A 20,224-nucleotide genomic window follows, 5' to 3' on the forward strand; every position below is an offset into this window, starting at 1 on the left:
ATTTGTGTGGACTGATGAGTGTGAAGCCAGCTTCCAAACACTCAAAGATAAGTTAACCACAGCACCGGTGTTAGCAGTTCCTGAACCTGGAAAGGATTACACGGTGTATTGTGATGCTTCCAAGAATGGACTTGGATGTGTTCTTATGCAAGATCGGAAGGTAATAGCTTATGGATCAAGGCAGTTGAAACCACATGAACACAACTACCCAGTACATGATCTAGAGTTAGCGGCAGTTGTGTATGCTCTGAAGAGTTGGAGACAATTTCTATATGGATCCAAGTGTGAGTTATACACGGATCACAAAAGTTTGAAATATTTCTTCACCCAGAAGGAATTAAACATGAGACAGAAGAGATGGTTAGAGTTGATTAAGGATTACGACCTTAAGATCAACTATACACCAGGCAAAGCTAATGTAGTAGCAGATGCCCTAAGTAGGAAGAGTACGGAGAATCAACCTATGGAATGGGAGATTCCAAAGGAACTTCGGAAAGAGCTAGAGGAGGCTCAGATTTTGTTTATTCAAGGTGATGATAAGGGAAGTATAGCAACCATGAGGATTATGGATGAGATGTATTCAGATTTGAAATATGAGATTATCCGGAAGCAAGCGGATGATTTGTTCATACAAGAGGAAATCAAGAGGATTGGAGAAGGAAGACCGTCGGAATTCCATCTAGGGGATTTTGATTCATTATACTTCCAGAAAAGGATCTGTGTACCGGATGATCTAGAAGTGAAGTCAATCATATTAAAAGAAGCACATGAAACCCCTTATTCAATACATCCGGGAAGTACTAAGATGTATATGGATTTGAAGGAGATGTTCTGGTGAAACAACATGAAAAGAGAAATAGCACAATATGTCTCGGAATGTCATACATGTCAACGAGTGAAGGCAGAACATCAGAGTCCTGCGGGATTACTCAAACCACTGGAGATACCGGAATGGAAATGGGATGAAATCGGAATGGATTTTGTTACTGGTCTACCAATGACTAGTAAGAAGAAGGATATGATATGGGTAATAGTGGACAGACTTACCAAGAGTGCTCATTTCATAGCCGTAAACACAAAAGATACTGCAGAAAAACTTGTGGATATATATGTGAAGGAGATTGTGAGTAAGCATGGAGTACCGAAGAAGATAGTCTCAGATAGAGGTTCAATTTTCACATCAGCATTCTGGAAACAACTACAAGAAGCTTTGGGATCCAAATTGGATTTCAGTACAGCATATCATCCACAAACCGGAGGACAAACCGAAAGAACCAATCAGATACTTGAGGATATGCTTAGAGCTTGTGCTCTAAACTTTGGAGGCTCATGGGAGGACCATTTACCTTTAGCGGAATTCTCATATAACAATAGTTATCAGAGTAGCATTCAGATGGCACCATACGAAGCATTGTACGGAAGAAAGTGTCGATCACCAATTTGTTGGTTTGAAACCGGAGAAAACAAGGAGTTTACACCGGACTACATCAAGGAGAGACAAGAAGTCATCGAGGTGATCCGGGATAGACTCAAAATAGCTCAGAGTCGTCAGAAGAGTTACGCCGACTTAAAGAGAAGAGATTGGGAACCGAAAGTGGGAGACATGGTTTATTTAAAGGTTAGCCCAATGAAAGGACTTAAGAGGTTCGGAGTGAAAGGAAAGTTAAGTCCTCGATATATTGGACCATTTAAGATACTCAGTCAGAATCGAGGAACAGCTTTTGAGTTGGAGTTACCGGCACAACTAAGTCAAGTTCATAATGTGTTTCATGTTTCACAACTCAGAAAGTGTTTGAAGGCACCAGATGATCCCATTACATATGAAGAAATAGAATTACAATCTGACTTAACTTATGTGGAAAGACCAGAAAAGATTTTAGAAGTACAGTGGAAAAAGTTAAGAAACAGAGCAATCAAATACTGCAAAGTTCAATGGCAACATCATCCTGAGCGAGAAGCCACTTGGGAGACGGAAGAAGAATTAAGGAAGTCTTACCCCGAGATGTTCAGGTACCAATCTTAACTTCGGGACGAAGTTTCTGTTAAGGGGGAGAGGCTGTAATAACCCAGAACATAGGAACAACGAAGGGTAGATTTAGAAATGGGATGTGCATTTCATCGCAAAACGGGGGAAATTTTCGCGACTTATTGCAACTAAACCTAAGAGGGATCGAGGTTCTCTCTCATTTTGCATTTAGGGTTAGGCAATGTGAGTTAGGGAAATTTTGACATGATCTCTTTTGTAACTTGTTACTTTGGGGAATGATTGCATATGATATGTGTTAAACATTTAACTATAAACATCACACAATATAAACAATGAATTTAAAATTCAAACACAAGATATAAAATTCAAATCACTTTGAATTTCAAAGTGAATATCAAATAATATTTCATCCAGAATATAAGCATTACATAATACAAAGCTCATAAACCAAAATTTGAGCTTTATTGATATACAACACAATTACAAAGTCTTTACAATATTCTTGATACAAGAATTGAGATGTAAAGATCAGAATAGAAAAGAAAAGGAAAATTACAAGTTTAATTCTAAACTAAACCTAAACTAAGTGTCTTGAGGATGATCTTCTGGCCATAGCATCATTCAAACCTGCAAAATAAAACAGAGAACAAGAACTAGCCAGAATATAAGTGTTAACACAAGATTCAGTTTGGACAGTTAGCAAAAATAACACAAGATTCAGTTTGGACAGTGCAAACTGTCACAGCACACTTGTGCTTGTCCAAAATCCTGGACAGCACAAGATAAACATAGGCAGACCAGCACTGAGCAAGCCACAGTGGGCTCAAGTTTCACCATATGAAGGCTGTTGCTAGGCAAGCAACAGCAAGGCAATGCAAGGGGTGAGTCATAAAGTGAATGAGCTTGTGTGTCATGGCCAGGGAAGAAGTAGAGGCCATATAAATAGCACACAAACCCTAGAACCATGACAGTCGACCACATTTGCAAATCACCAGGTAAGGGTGAAGCAAGAACAAGCACCAGTTCATCCAGTTCATAACCAAGAACAAGAAACAAACACAACCAACTTAGCCACCAGGAATCATGGTGACCTGACAAGATCAACCAGATACTGGAGGTGAAGGGCTGTGCACAGAAACCCCAAGTCTGCATCAACCAAATATTTCACCCTAGGAGCTGGAACAAGGTATACCAAGTTCCTGGACAGATCCAATGGATCTGATCCATCATATGCATGAAATAAGCATGGGAATGAGCAGATGCTCATATGGGTAGATCATCACTTGGTTTTCACCAAGGATTACTGCCAGTCAAAAGCTACTAAAAATAGAAAGCATCTAGGTACAGATCTTGTACACAGAAACTAGCACATATGCACAGATGCACACACTAGCAAGCTCAGATGCACAGATAGCACCAGTAGATGGCAAGGATTAGCAGCTAAGACTACACAGTAAATCCTAAGCTATGAACCATCAGTAAACCCTAGATATTCATCAGGCAAGCATATTGGCATTCATCTCAAGGATGATTCCCAAATATACAAGCAAAGGTTGAGTAGCCACAAGATCCAACTAATTAGGTGAGCAACCAATCAGTAGCAAGGCTACTGAGGTCACATCATCCTTAGCATCAATTAAAATGAAGCCAAACATAGCCCATCATTATCCAGAAATGGATTCAGGTTCAATTGCTTGCTAAACACTCATGAATAGCCAAATCATTTGCAAGCAAATCATTTAAATCATTACTGCACAAGCAGTTCATCATAATTTAATTAATACAAGCATGAATTTATCACAGATCCATGCTTAGCACTGACAGTAGCACACTATTAAGCAACACAATTTAATCACTGCACCATAACCACTGGAGCAAGTCCAGTAGCTTGAGTAAGCAACAGCATAGTGATTCTTGAGCATCAGCATCACAAGGAACTTGAATCACTTAGCCACAGTATTAGCCAGTAAGCTATCACTGACAATTGAATTGATCAAATGGATCAATTATAGCAAGCCAAGCTACACAGGGAGGTTAGCCAACAAGCAAGGAATGATCCAATGGATCATTGGCTTGCATAGGAAGCACTGAAGCATATCACAGGCACCACTGGCACACACACAAGTGTCACTGATGCATCACAAATACACCTAGACAAGCAAGCATGATATACCAGTAAGCACAAGCAAGCCATAATCAAGTATAGCATGGCATAGCTAGCTTTTGAGCAAGCACAGTAGAGCATGGCAAGTACAGAGCATGCTAGGAGCAGCAGAGAAGCAAGCACAGCATGAACAGCAAGCAAAGCAGCATGTGCCAGTACCAGTAAATGGTAATTGGGTCATGAGCTTGCAGTAAACAGAAGCACAGGCAAATTGCGCAGTAATAGCATGGCTCTGCGTGATCACAGGACCACCAGAGAGCAACAGAGCATGAGGAGGAAGAAGAACAGTAACAAGGGGAGGCGCACATATATGGAGAAGAGGAAGAGGAAGTGCAGCAATTTACTTGCGCCTGGAAGCATAAGCTAGGGCATGGCGAGGCAGTGCTCGCGCGGCCCTAACAGCTGCGAGTCCAGGGTAGGCGCCGACATTACGCCGGCGAACCCAAACACAAACCCAGCACCACCGTAGCAGAAGCACCTGAGGCGACGGCACGAGTACTGCGAGCAGCACCCGCGCCAGGTCAACCCCAGGAACGCACCCATCGTCGGCGAGGACGAGAACTCGCCGGAGTTCGTCGAGGCGATTCTTCCCGAGATTCAACATGGAGGCGATTCGCCAGGAGAGGAAGAGAAGGGGAAAACTACGCGGACAGATCGATAGATCTGCACGCGGCGGTTCTAGATCGGTAGGTGGCTACGGCGGAGGAGCACGGCGATGGCCGGAGCGAGGCGGCGGCCATGGCGGCGACGCCATCACCAGAGCGTCGCAGAGAAGCTAGGGTTAGAGACGAAAAGCGAGAGAGGGCCGAGTGAGTGAGAGAGATGGGTCGTTCGGCGCCACCGAGCCGCTATGGGGCAAGCCTTAGTGGGCTGTCCCATGGGCTTAGGTTATTGGGCTGGGCCCAATAAGGTCCAGGGGGTATTTTAGTCTTTTAACATTTAAAAAAAGGCCAAAACTTTACCAAATTTTAATAAATCAAATACAACTCTAAAAATCCATTAAAAATTGGATTAATGAATGAAAAATAAATCTTAACGAAAATAAAATATGAAATGGAATTTATGAAACAAATTCAAAATTATGAATTTCAAGAATTTAAATAATAACTTGAAATTTAAAATTATTATTTCCTTGTAATTAAAATTCAAGGAAAAATCTCAAATAAGTTCAAATACTTATTTTCAAACATTTCAAAATGAAATTCTAATATTCCAAGTCATTTCTATTGAAAAGGGTATTTTTCCAAGAAAAATACTATATTTCTTTTTATTCCAAAAACTATAGAGGTAACTCTATAATTTCAAATTATTTTTGGAATGATTAAGAGAATCATCAAGTAAAATAGTTCTACTTTGAATTGTTGTACTTTGTGTGAATTACAATGATTAATACTTTTAAATCAATTGTAAATTACTGTCAAAGACATAAATTTTAAACTCAACCCTAAATTGATATAACTCAGCGGGGTAAATGGATCCAACATAAAATAACACATCCATGATTGCATTATTTGGATTTTATAACATTGTCCTTACCGGACAATGATGCTTCTTACAGAACCCGAGGTCCAGGTTCCATCAACTGCATTGAACTGCACTATCTCGCAGTCCACAGGCAAGTTCACCCTTGCTCATGTCAACTTGAGTATTTTCTACTACTTTAATGCAAAGCTATATACTTATCATTCCTGCATCGCAAATAAAATGTTACTTTCCAACTATGAATATGACTATGTGGCTGGCAATGGAACCATGGTATGTGTTGATATGGTGGAGGTTCCATTGCAATGGGTTATATCACCCTAGGATTAATTACCAATGCCGTCCAGTGATTCTAGCGCCGTACAAACCGCGTTGACCATGAGATCTATAATGGCTCTGGGGAAGCCAGCCGTATCTTTTCCCTTCTGCACGCCAACGGATTGGTAGAGCCGGCGGGGTGTTGGAGGCACTGCCGTAGGTTGGGATAGCCTTTTAAATCCCCATCCATTAGTGATGATGGCTCTACGATCTATGAAGGATTGTCCGGAGTACACCGTGAGTAAAGCCGTATTATCGGGGGAAGTCTACTGGGGGTGTAAGGTTGGACAAAAGGGTGGGTTTGCAGTCGCGGAGAAGGCGGTGTGGGCTTGGATCTTTATACCTGGCCTCACACCAAAGGAAGTGTGAACGGGGGCAAGTCCCTGCGGATGGTAAAAAGGGTGAGATCTCTTGTGGGAAAAGTAACGCACCTCTGCAGAGTGTATCAAATTGTGGCTGTCACTCCTTGTTCCGGGAAGGGAACTGCGAACGCGGCAGGAAAGGAACTCCACGAAGTTCTAATCAACCTGTGAAGACTGACGGGCATAGTTTTCATAATAAAAGCAACCTTTTGAAGAAATGATTGCAAAACATGCATTGACCGGCGATTTCCTGATCAATGGTCGTAGCTAGTGCATCAAACACCTTTTACTCTTTTAGAACTTGCTGAGTACCCCTGTACTCACTTTCTTTCGACACCCTTGCTAGACTGTGATACGGAAGTGGAGGCCATTAACGATGGAGCACCAGAAGGAAGTTACGAGCTGGTTTACGAAGAACCTGATCTTACCGGCGGAGTGGAAGGCGTAGACTATGGGATAGTCTACGGACCAGATGACACGGAGGTGGAGGAGTAGTGACATACCTTAGCATCATAGAGCCGAGCAACGTAGAACTTACCTAAATAAGTTGTTGAGCTCTCTTTATATTTGTTATGAGTTGTAATCGTACTTAAGTAGTATCTTAGGGTGTTCTCATAGGACCTGTGAGAATACCAACTTGTTAAGACAATGTTTGTAATAAAGTATGGAGTGTTATGACCTGCAATGTTTCTGTTGTACCACTCTGAGGGATATGGCAAATTGTGAAGAAGTCCCTTCACAAAGATCATATCAACGACTTGTATACTACAACATGCAGTGGTATGCTGGGTCACCGCACCCGAGCCTGCTGGTCCTCGACGAGCCCACCTCTGACTCCACCGCTGCGTCCCGCCTCGTATCCACGCTCTCGGTGCTGTCACGCAAGGGGCGCATGGTGTTGCTGTCCATGCTCCGGCCATCGAGCCGCGTGTACCAGAAGTTCGACTCGGTGCTGCTGCTCGCCGAGGGGAGCCACCTCGCCGCCGGCGTGAGGTCCGATTGAGTGCGCCAGGCCGGAGTGGTAGCGGGCCATCAAGCGCCTGCGCCTGCGCGGCTCCGTTCAGCGCGCCAAGCTCGACGGCGGTAATCCTTGTCTTGCATACCGAATCTGTGTTTTTCTTAGAGTGAAGCCTTGATTAGCTAACACCAGTTGGTTATACGCTGAAGATGCTGTAGAGTTGATGTACCGATTGCCAAATGAGTTTGTTCCTGAACGACTAACTTATGATCGATCAAATTTCGATATTTCATAATGTTCAAAGCTCTACAGTGGCAGTACTCTGTTACACATGTCCATTACTGTTGTTTTTTTCATGCGGCTCTGTGGTCCTTACTCCTTAACCAGCTACCAGATGACAAACACAATTCAAAAGAAAGAAAACAAGTAAAGCATTTTTTTTGTCTCTCACTGATTCATGATGCAATAATTAGCAATTCCGGTATAAAAATAGACAATTAAAGTAGAGGATATCATATGCAGGTATAGTAGATGCTGCCTTTAGAACTTTTTCTGTTTGTTCACCGTATATGGATGGTTGGAGTTCATGTGGCCTTTAAACGGTTAACCTTTGTTGATGGATAAGAAAAGCCTTGCGATTGTGCTTGGTTTTTCTCTAATGCACGCTCTGCCCTCTATGAGGTAAAAGGGGCCACGGTTAAAGGTCAAAGCTTCAGTGTTAAGTTGATATCTCATGCTTCTAGAATTAGTGGATCGGTTAAAATTTTAAAATCAGATTTTTTTTTGTCAGTGTGTAAATCTAATGTATTTGTATGCCATGTTATTTGGACTAGATAAGTAGATATGTGGGCTCATACTTAACTTTGCAATTTTCAATATATGATTCAATAAGGCCACATGGAGTCCGGACTGAATTGGTCCAGGTTATAAAAATTCCATGGATAAAAGCATACATAAAGAAGTCCTAGAATTAAGATACTGTAATTTATGCCATTGATATCTTCTCTGTGGAAATTGTTTTATGTTAGTTCAGACTAATCTTACATGACATCGTACTAGATTTTTGTTTCTCTATCTTTCCTTATGATGATCAGGTTTCATTTTTCAGTAATGAGTTCCTTCTGGAGTTGAGGCATTTAAAAAAGATGTGCATTGTTGCTCCCAGCTGAGTTTTTTATATGTGTTTTTCTTACATAACTGAGTACTCAGTTCTGGACATTTGCAAGATGAGGATACTCTGATGTATTTTTCATATAGTTATTCATATGTGGTATAGGGAAAAAATGACAGTGGGATGCATACCTACACCTCTATAATCTGAGTGTAGATTATTCAGACATAACATGCACTGACGGGTATAACTAACTGGGATTTCTTATATGTTAGGTAGTATCCTAGCCACACCGCTCACAGCTCCGGGGCGCGGGCGCTCATACTCAACACGGCCACGTCGCTGGAGCGGTCGGCGCTGGCGCACATCGCGCCACACATGCGCGACGTCTTCGCCATAGGCCCTCTCCACGCCATCTCGGCGGCGGCAATGGTGCTGCCGAGGGTCAGCTTGTGGCGCGAGGACAACGGCTGCATGACGATAGGGTTAGGGTCGAGAAGAGCGAGAGGGGCGCGCCGCCGAGTAGTGTTAGGGTCGAGAAGAGCGAGAGGGCGCGCCGCCGAGTAGTGTTAGGGTCGAGAAGAGCAAGAGGAGGAGGGGGAACGCCGAGTAGTGTTAGGGTCGAGAAGAGCGAGAGGAGGAGGGGGAACGCCGAGTCCGTGACCGTGGCGCCGCGACATCGAGTCAATTGTTATCCATCTAGCAATCTGTTATATGATCATGACATGATGAATGAAATACAATTGCTTTCTTAATTTTGTAGTGACATTGAGGTATGGAGGACGGCACCTTCGTCCGAGATGAGGAGGGGGAAGAAGCGGTGTAGAAATTGATCTATGAGAGTGCCCGTGGTCCGGAACCCGACGATGGAGATGACAACGAGTTCCAAGACTTTCTGAATGATTTCGGCGAGGGAGTAGAGTCTAAACAAGTTAGAAAAGACAATGAAGTGTCCATCACAAACTCCGGGGAGGTGTATATCTATGTATCAATTAGTCTATGTTCATCCCTAGATGCATTCATTTATTTGTATTGCACTTATTAACGAATAATTTTTTCTTTTAGCCTTCTGGATCATCGAGCAAGTCTGTTAGAACAAAACGAGGCCCGACGCGGGTGCTAAAGGGCGAGGGCAGGTTAGCCCTCACGGCATTCAAGGATAATGGTGAACCAGAGCATCCCAAGGAGTTTTGCCGCAAATTTACAAGTCAAGCCGGAGTTATTGTTAGGGACCATGTACCGATCAGCATTCAAGAGTGGCATAAGCCAAAGAATGCGGAGAGTCGTGCTAGTTATGTCAACGACACGATGAAAAAATTTCTTTGGGACACGCTACTGACAAAGTTCAGCCTACCGGAAGACATGACGGAAGGCCAGAAGAATAAAGTCAAGGAATGGACATGGAAGAAGATGGCCATACAATTCCAGACCTAGAAGAAAAATTTATGGGACAAATATAAGAATGAAGATCCAGTATTCGATGATAATCTAGTGAAGATAAAAGATCACTGGCCCGCATTTAAGGAGTATAAGCAATCGTCTACTTTTGTGTCCCGATCGAAGAAAAATACCGAAAATGCTTCAAAGAAGAAACTTCCGCATCATTTGGGGTCAGGTGGCTACAAGAGTGCCATTCCGAAGTGGACAGCGTTTGAGAATAAACTGATGAATGCAGGAATCACTCCACAGACATGGGACTGGCCCGAACGGTCCAAGTTCTGGTTGTTCGCTCATGGGGCAGGGTTGGACCCAAAGACAGGGCTGATCGTTGCGAAGGGAAAATGGAAGGAAAAAAATTGAGGCAATTGTACCGAAGCTTGTAGATGCAATTGAAAAGTTCAGAAAGGGAGAGTACATTCCCGATCGAGAGAATGACGAGCTGACACTCGCTCTGGGGAACCCTGAACACGTTGGACGGGTACGAGCTCGCCCAGGTCTCACCATGAAGGAAGCGTGGCCGGACAGCGCTGACACTTATAGAAGCCGTTCGCGAAAGAAGAAGAAGGACGCCGACATTGTAACAGAATTGTTAACTAGGGTGGAGGCTCTTGAGAGAAATCAGAGGGCACCTGATCAGCCGTTGTTTCTACAGGATCCACAAGCCGATGCTGCCCCATCTCAGCGAAGAAGCAGTGTCGGTTCCTCGCATCTTGACGGATGTGGAGGAAGCTACCCCGTGGATTATGTCACGGAGAAGACAGATTGCAGCTACATATGTTATTCAGGACCGCGTCCGTTAAGGTGGTGGTCGGCTATGTGTACCCAAGTGAAGATGGAGCAATGCACCATCATATGCCCATTCCACCTGGCTGTGTTCGTGTCGGGGTGGATGAAGTTGTTCCGGGTTTTGAAACAGTGGAGCTTGATATTCCTAGAGGTGAAGATGAGAGGACACTGGCTGATGTCAAGCACGGTTTCGCCCTATGGCCGAAGAAGTACGTCGTCCTTTTGCAAAGGCCACCGACTCCTACACATGAGCAGCAAATGCCATCGACTCCTCCTGGTGGCAGTCCTGGTGAGCAGCCAAGTCCACACCTACCTGAAAGGGACCCCAGCGTGAGTCCACCATCTCGAGATCCTCCGCGTAAGACAGCGTCCGTTAAGCGGAACGGTACGCCGCCTAGGAAGAAAGCTAGAAAGGAGAAACAACTGCCGCCTACTGAGAAGTTACCTTGGGAAAAAACTCCCGAGGAAAACGCGGAGGCCGTTCAGGCCGAGTTGAAAAAAAAATTTGCACCGAAAGTGCCAGAGATACCTTTCGAGAAGACACTATATCCGGTGAAAGTTGTGCGTACCGTTGAGAATCTATATGACCCTGTACCATCGCCGCCATCTGACTATGCGCGTTCTATTGAAAGGTCGTATGACAAGATGATCGAGGCGACAAAACCCATTCAATCGGGTATCAGGGAGATAAAAGGGATACACCAAGTCTACCAGCTCGGACAACAACCCGTTCAATCGATCGCCCCTCTCAAGGTGTTTGACGGGAAACCCGTTCAAAGTTCTCGACAAGACACAACTGATTACGCCTTCGTTGAACGAGCATATCAATTTGTTCAAGGGAAAGATTTGGTCGAGAATCTCAGGAAGGTACCAACATGTATGCGTAACTTGCATTCGTGGTACCTTAATGCCTCAAAGGAAGGGATCGAGACTATCATGGTGCGAGTTAGGGAAGAGCACTACTTCCAGGAGTACTGTGTGAATGTTGACTTCGCCGAACTCTTTCAGTTATACAATCTCCGGGCCCTCGACAAATCAATCATCAGTTGCTATTGTCTGTAAGTGATTTATTTATTTAATTTGAGAAGTCTTTAGCTCAGCTCGTTCATTGTCTGCAGATTATAATCTTTTGTGCGCTATATTATGCAGATCGAAGATGCTCGAATGCAAAAGGGACGATATCACAGACATTGGGTTCATTGACCCGCACACAATGCATGTTAAAACCATAGAAGATCCCCTCTATAACAAGGATACACCGCAGACTTTGCTAAGGTTTTTGAAGCGACAACGTGACAAAAAGCTAATAATTTGGCCTTACAACTTCGAGTGAGTCTTACTGTCTTATAACACATTATATTTTGCTCACCGTATGTCAAAATTTTAACTAATGACTTATATATATGACACTACATATTGAAACGTGCGTAGATTTCACTTTATTCTTCTCGTCATCAATATGGAAATTGGAGAAGTTGAAGTCTTTGACTCACTAAGCAAAAAATCGGAACTATACGTGTCTTGTTATTTAATGCTCAGAAGGTAATTTTAATTCTTATCGGTTTGTTTCGTTAATTTCCTGCTATGAACTAATTGATGACTCTTTTATGCATTTTCTTTTGTCGAGCAGCGTATGGGAAACTTTCATCAAGGAAGATAAGTCCCATGAATGGACACCGAAACTGCGATGGCGTGCGAAAGTAAGTAGTACTACCTAGGTCCACACACCTTTAATTATCATACTTGACTATTGTTTGATTGAATTATATTCTTGTAAAGAAATGCCCGTAACAACCAGAAGGGACTGATCTCTGTGGATTCTTCGTTTGCGAGTACATCCGCAGAATTGTCAGCGAGAGAACGAATAATGAAAGAAATAAAGAGGTACAAAAACAATCTTCACAAATTTGTTTTCTTATCATAATTTGTGCTAGAGTTTCAGTAATAGTTGTTTCATGTATTCATTTGTATCTTATTCTTTTATAGTTGGCAAGAAAGCGGAACAAGCTCTCAATCGATGACCGCTTCATAGCAATAGGCGAGGAATTGGCGGGATTTTTCCTTCGGGACGTCATACCACCATTCGCAGAGTACCACTATGAATGAAGATGTACATGTTACATATATAGTTGACTCGAAGAGTACCACTATGCTACATGTAATAGACATATATAGAGTACGCCTCGGAGAGTACTACTATGCATGAAGATCGATCTTCATGAAGATCGATCTTCATGCATAGTGCTACTTAATTTGCGATCTTATGCAATTACATGTGTGTTATATTATATGCACCAACTTGCTATGCATCATCTTGATCTTCATGTACTACCTAAACCCAAACGCGTTTCTGGTGCATCGACGCGATATGAAACAAACCGATATCCCTAAACCCCTCCAAAAACCCTAAAAATTCAATTCTCTGCCGCGGCAGAGATTTGGGCAATTTCCCTGCCGCGGGTGGAAACCTTTGGTACCGGTTCGTATTACCAACCGGTACCAAAGCTCCTTGGCCCTGAGCTCTCCTGGTGGCCCACGTGGAGGCCCCTTTTATACCGGTTCGTAAGCAACCGGTACGAAAGAGGGGGGCCTTTAGTGCCGGATAATTTATACCGGTTACGAATGCCCCTCTAGAACCGGTATAGATGAGCGTTTTTCTACCAGTGCCATATCTATTATAGAAGTGCTTTTAGATAGCATAAACGGTCCTCTTATACAGGTAAATCCAGCTCATTCTACGTAGCCCTGGCACCTACGGGCTACGGTGCAGAGCATTCACCAAAATGAACAAGCTGTATACATGAAGCACATCGTTTTATTCAGTACTACACGATCTAAGCTAGGCAGGTAAGGGACACATACGGCGATCTCCCAGCCACGGCGATCTCCCAGCCTAAGACTTAACTAAGTGGAGACGACGCCCAAACTGGCAACTCATCATATGCTGACTGGACAACCTGAACAAGATCGAGAGCCAGCTTGTCAAATCCACCAGTCGGCGGCGAAGGCGGGCCGACATACTCGATGCCGCTTGCGCCACCGGCTCGCACGGGCAGCAATCCAGCAAACCGGAGGCAGAGATCTTTGATATCCTGGACCAGCATATCAATCGCCCGCTTATAGCGGATCGCCTCCTTCAACGCAGCTTCAGTCTCCGCCTCCATCTTGCGCCTGGACTCCACTGCGGCTAGCAGGCTCTGCCTGCATGCAGCGAAAGCCTCGTAGTTCCAGTCCTTGATGACGACGCCGTAGTCGTCGGACAGATGGCGGAGAGCAACCTCGGCGGCGCTTTCCAAGGCGCCGTCGAGGTCGCCCTTGTGCTCGCCGTAGAAGGCGCGGCGTGTCTCCAGCGGCCTTCCTTCTATCTTGGGCACGTCTACGACGACGCAGCCCTTCACGAGACCCGCCTTGTTGGTGGTGGAACCGTACCTGTGGATAGCAAGGCCGGTGTGCGCACTGACTTCTTCCAAGATAGAACGCCTGGAAATGTAGAAAACCTGCGGTGGCTGCATGGCAGTAAGAACAGACAATCGAGTACTCAGACAGTGCTAGTGCTAGTACCAAACTGCACAGGTGTGTAAGGAACCAAGGAAGAGCACTAATCACACGAACTTGCAGGAAAAACAGTAAGAACGGCCGGCTGTATTCTTGCATCAAAAGAAGTACTGCACTGCTGAACTGACGATGCTATGCGTCAAAAGGACGAGCGGCTCACCTGTCCATCAGCCATGACGAACACGGATCTGCTGCTTGTGGAATCTGTGGAGGGAAAGGAAACAAACGGAGACGACGAAGGTAAGGCAGAGTCCTCAGTCCAACACCGCCATTTATACTACCAGTGCAGACAGTCTCCACGGTAGAAACAAGGAGCCCACACAGCTCGACATGTGTCAACCGACGTTTCATGCATTTGACACGTACGCTGCATGGTGAAGCTTAGCTGTAAGCGTCACATAGATTTGCTCCGGCCGGCAGGATCAGTCTTCATACATATCTGTTTGAAATATTATTTAATTTTCTACTATATAGTACAAATAATATGCAGAGCTATGTTAATCCACATTACCCAAAAAGTGTCTTTGGGACATGCTGATTTTTATATTTTTTAGATTTTAAAAAAAGTTGAAATTAAATACCTACATACCTATAAATATTTCGAAGGTACGGTAGACATTTTGGAGAAAAATATATTGTATTTTAAGCTATAAAAAAGTGAAATTTCTGACAAATATCTACCACTATAGGTACCCACAATTTTTTTCCCGTAGCTCAAAATACAATGCAATTTCTACTGAAACTTCACACGAATATTTAGAAAATGTGTATGTATCCGTGGAATAAAGTGTTGGTATTTTTTAAAGCAGATGTACAGTTTAAAAAAAAACTAGGAGCACTAGTGTTCATGTGCACCAAATCTGCTTCCACATTACCGGAATATTTAGACAGTTAGCCTTTGTTCAAGCACACCGAAACCTATGATAGGAAGAAGAAAGAAGAAAACCAGAGGGGAAGAAGAACATCCCACTACAAGCCAAATTGCCCGCCGACGCTCCTGCGCTGGCTCGCTGCACCCCACACTTCCCAAATCATGGCCTCTATCTGCCACCATGGCAGCAACCCACTCAATCTCTCCACGGCAGCCCTTTTTCCCCGTTGCCGACAAATCACCCACAACTCTAAGATCTGACCCTCACCTGTCTCCGCAACACTAAGTCCATGAATCAATTTCGTTGGTGTCTCCGGCGAGTCTTGTGGGTGGTGGAGGTGGTCGAGGGAGTTTGGTATGTATGGCTTCAATGATGGAATACCTGGACGCGAATCTCAACGCATGGGGCGGGGGAGCGATGGAGCGGAGAGGGTACGCTCAATACTTTTCGATTGGTGCGGCAGCGTGGAGAAGAATTTGGGTTTAAATTGATTGTTGTGATTTAAATAGAATGGAACACACAATTCAGCTATTTGAAATCCCCATCCATGTAGTCCATGTCCCTTCTAATATCGAGGAACCGTCTTGGTCAGTACAATATAAGAGCAAAATTAATAAAATAGTCAATTGATGGCTATAAGCGATTTCCATGTCATGCATACTCATCTTATAGTCAGCATATATAATAGTTAGCTAAAAAGATGCACTACTTTATATCATCGCTAAATCAACAACAATAATCTGCATCCTATAAATCAACAAACCAGAAAAATCTTCTACTAATTCTACATATATACCATCTCTAACATCATCTAAATCATCAATGATAATTTACATGTCATCTCTAAATTAACGAACTTGCAAAATTATCTAGTAAATCATCAACAATAATCTGCATCATCTCAACAAGCTTACTAGAATAAAAGAGAGGAAGAGGAGAGCCCCCCTCAACAATAGGGACGCGATTCGTGCGGCGGCTGCAACTTCGACAAGGCAGCGGCGGCTCCGATGGTGGCGATGATTTCGGTGGGCGGCAGTGGTCCGAGAGAAATACGGCATGCATATCGATGGTGGCGAAAAGAAGAGGTAGTGAAGGGGCGGCAACAGCTTGTTCGATAAAATGATGGCACGTAGACCGATTGTAGCGAAGAGAAGAGGTAGGGATGTGGCGAAACGAGAGGAGCGGAGAGGCAAGGAAGACAGAGGGAGTGGTGGCGACGATGGAGCAGGCGGTGGTAGAAAGCGAAGGGGATCGGAGTGTGGTGGCGTGGCGCATGCGGTTGGGGTGTGCCAAAGGGAGAGTGGGGGATCAGGCTACGCAGCCGACATGGTGTTTCCCTCTCTTGTATTTTCTATTTTTTCTTTTTTTTTTAGTTGTGGTCGGTGCGGTCGCGCGGATTTTCGGTGGGCTACTAGTGGCATGGCTCGAGCTTGGTCGTTGGGTGGTCTCTTTTACTTCTTTATTTTTTAAATGTATTTTAAAACAAATAAACTTACCAATTGTTAATATAAAATAGCAACGTGTAAAAATAACACACCAGTGATGTGACAACTATCCTAACACACCACTTGTATGTCAATACAGTTTAGCCACACCACATAGTGCCAGGCCAATGGTAATATCTGTGAGTGGAGGATCTATCACACCACCAATATAACTAGATGATACCCCACGCGTTATAGCGGATCATTTGTCAAAAGATGTTAATGAAAAAGCGTATAAAAATGTAAGAAAAATTAGTTACAAAATGATAAAATGATCAATTCATAATATATTTACTGCAGTAAAAATCATAACATGTTTCATCTAGGATTAACGATTACCTAAAAAAAATCAGCACAACTTTTTGTAATATCATGTAGATCCCCATAACTATTATAGCAAAATCACGTTGAAAAGGAACACCTATATAAATTAAGTATTCTGGCTTCATGGTTTTATTTTTTTAGATGTACGTATACAGTGGGACACCAACCGAAAAACTCCAGTATCTCACTGGAGAATTAGTAGCTAAAAGCATATTCTTAACCTCGCAGAGCAAATACATATATAATATCCAGACTTCATCATAATCTAATATGACTTGCTTTTACATGACATCGATAATTGAGGCAATGCATAATACAAAGAAAAGGATTGTTGGTCATTCAGGTGTCGTTGGGTACAGTTGCTGGAAGAGGATTCTCATCCTTCCTAGTCCACTCGATGGTTCATGTTTGGTGTAATCTTTTTTCTCTAGAGAACAACTCATAACAGGGTGAAGACAGTGTTCGACCATCTCCATCGTGAAAGTCGATTGACAGGTGTTTCTGGAGATTAAAACCTGAAACCAATATGTGCGCTTTGCCAAAACAATTAGCTTGAAATACTAATTTGCAAAATTTGACAGTATGACCAACCTAGCTATCTTCAAGGCCTGAAGTCCTGAACAAAGAGTTACATGGAAAATGTAGCCATGTCAAGCAAGTGCATATCCATTACCAGTTTTCGTGCCTTTTTTCTTCAAGTGTAATTATCCCCAATCATGGAAATGCATCCATTTTCTTGCCTGCGAGAAGTTTGTCAGATTATTACTCCCAGCCAAGGATGACCGACCTGACTATCATGCGGGATTCAGGAACTAAAAAAAAATCCACTTTAATTGAAGGATGCGGGAGCAGGCAATGACAGGAGAAGAGGCAAATTAAAGAAATAAAGAAAGGCATGCATGCCAACGCCATATAGAAAACAGACACCATGTCCATGTCCCCGATCAGGATACTTCACAAAGATGATTGAAATGAAATCAACTGCTAGGTTAAGCAAAAATCCAAAAGTGATAGAGAAAATCCCATTAACGATAGGATGGATGCCTAGCAGAGGATACATATGTGCAACTACATACGACAACAGCCCATGTGCGGCTGTCGAGATCCTCCAAGAACTTTGGTATTGCGCACCTTCAGCCCTCCTGGGAGGCTGGTACTACTCCCACACGTATTTTTTCGGCCGATAAAAATTGCAGACGGTGTTGTTCCAGGTTCACGGTCATGGTGGCGGATTCTCGATTTATAGGATATGATGGGAAGAAGAAAGGTGCCGGTCTTAATATTATGGATTAATGATGAGTTAGTGGGGGAAAGGAGATGACATGCGTTACAATTAATGGATGGGCCACCATGGCCTGTTCGAATCTCAAGGAGGCTTCATGGCGAAGGAGAAGCATCAACTACGTCTATGGTTCCTCGGTGGCTGTAGCTTCAGTGGAGAATAAAAACAGTGACGGGCCAATTTCGTGCTATTTCGTGAGCATAGGTACGCTGGAAAAGAGTAATGCGCTCTGGAATGACGGGCTGCCTGTGGGGTGATTTGGTTTGGCCCAACGAAAAGAAAGGGAACAGACGAAGAGACAATGCTTCCTCCAACCGCACAGTGCATGGTGGGGAATAAGGGGTGACGTGACTTCACCACAAGCCAGGAAAATTAGGTAGTGGAGGAATAAGAAATAGAAGATTACTAAAATTGTTGTTTGGAGCACCTGTAGGATTATCATATTATCTTTGAAAATTCGAGCCACAGTTTTGATTCTTCCACGCAGGGATATAAGGATTAAGGGCAATAAAATCTACCTCTTCAACATTAGTATGGGTGATGGCATTAATTTAGGTGTCTTCCTTATCCTTGATAATGTTTAATAGCTTATCTACCTTTTCAGTAAGCTCTTCATTATTCTCCTTGGTGATTGAATTTATCTTTCTTGAGGAGGACATTTCTACATGCCATTAGTCATAACTATTCTACATGTTAAGCTTCATGCACTAGCTAATTGAACCAAAAGTTCGAACTGATGAAAATTAAGGGCTAGGCAATCTACTTATACACTTCAACACCCCCTCTCACGTGTGACGGGAAGACGAGAAGACAAGTCAACACGTGTAGAGTGTTAGATGTATATATCTGTATATTGTAGTTTCCCCACATGTTAGGGGGCTTCCTGCATATTTGCACTTGTACATGTACTATATATTATGGCTTTTGGCCCCCTGGTAATACAATAAGCGTATTGCCCTAACATAGAGAGTCAAAGAGGCAGCGGGAGGCCGGGCGCGGCAGGAGGCAGCGAGAAGAGTGGGGAGAAGACATAATTTTTAGAATAAATTGTGAAAGCCAGGATTTGAACTCGAGACCTGGGGCTCTGATACCATATTAAGCTTCATGCACTAGCCAATTGAACCAAAATTCCGAACTGATGGAAAGGGCTAGGCAATCTACTTATACACTTCAACACTACATACCATCAAGAAGCTGGTCTTTCCATGAATGTGCCTCCAGCTAAAATATCCAGTATAGACTTACAAATAGCGTTAATATCATTATAAAACAAATGGAGAAGTAACCATTATTCCATCCCATGGCTGGGACATCTCATTATGGATTCCATGTGACGAGGGATCACCTCGGCAATGCCTACGTATTGTAGACTTGGGTTTCGGGAGAAAGCGACGATGGAGATTCCGGGAGCGAGATTAGGCACACGACGTACCCAGCTTCGGGTCCCCTCGGTGGAGGATCCCTACGTGCTGCTAGCAATCCAGTATATGATCATAGATGTGTTTACAGGGTGCCACCATAGGCGGAGCTATGTTGTCTATCTATTGTCTATCTGTTGTCCTCCTTATTTCGGGTGCCCTGGCTAGCTTTATATATGCAACCAGCCTAGGGTTTTACAAGAGTCCTAGTCGACTACTTCTTCGAGTTGCCTTGTTGGGCCTTCTCCATATTTGGTCTTCTCCATATTGGGCCGAGCCAGGTATACTAATAATGGGTACCCGAAGGGTATGCCCATGTCAGTAGCCCCCGAGTTTATAGGGAAGTCGAAGACTTGCGTAGAAACTCCAAGCATAACCATCTCCGAAATCGAAGAAATACAAGGCGAGGTCCATGTCATAGATCATGTGCAGCGTAGATGATGTCGACGATTCTTGAAATTATCGGGTGCGCGGCAGCGCTCCCGATGGGAGTAGCACCCGAGTCTATGGGCAAGTGCTTGCACTTGGGCATAGACTCAAGCTGTACTACTCGATGAAGAACTTAACTATACTTCTGGAGGACTTGATGAAATCTATGTGCTCCCGATGGGAGTAGGCTCCACTCGAGTCGTAGAATCGAGTTGAGTCTACAAACCTTAATTGCCGTAGATGCTATCGAAG

General features: G+C 43.6%; 1 protein-coding gene across 1 annotated transcript; it reads right to left on the reverse strand.

The window, feature by feature from the left end:
* Positions 1-13,319: 13,319 nt before the first annotated feature.
* LOC127311833 (uncharacterized) lies at positions 13,320-14,390 on the reverse strand. The gene is made up of 2 exons (XM_051342309.2): positions 14,324-14,390; positions 13,320-14,114 (listed from the first exon to the last, which is right to left on the reverse strand). The coding sequence occupies exons 1-2, from the start codon at positions 14,336-14,338 to the stop codon at positions 13,509-13,511; spliced, it is 621 nt and encodes a 206-aa protein (XP_051198269.1). The 5' UTR covers positions 14,339-14,390; the 3' UTR covers positions 13,320-13,508.
* Between the last annotated feature and the right edge of the window lie 5,834 nt (positions 14,391-20,224).

This window comes from Lolium perenne, chromosome 7 (assembly GCF_019359855.2).
Source record: "Lolium perenne isolate Kyuss_39 chromosome 7, Kyuss_2.0, whole genome shotgun sequence".
In the NCBI taxonomy this organism is placed as follows: Eukaryota; Viridiplantae; Streptophyta; class Magnoliopsida; order Poales; family Poaceae; genus Lolium; species Lolium perenne.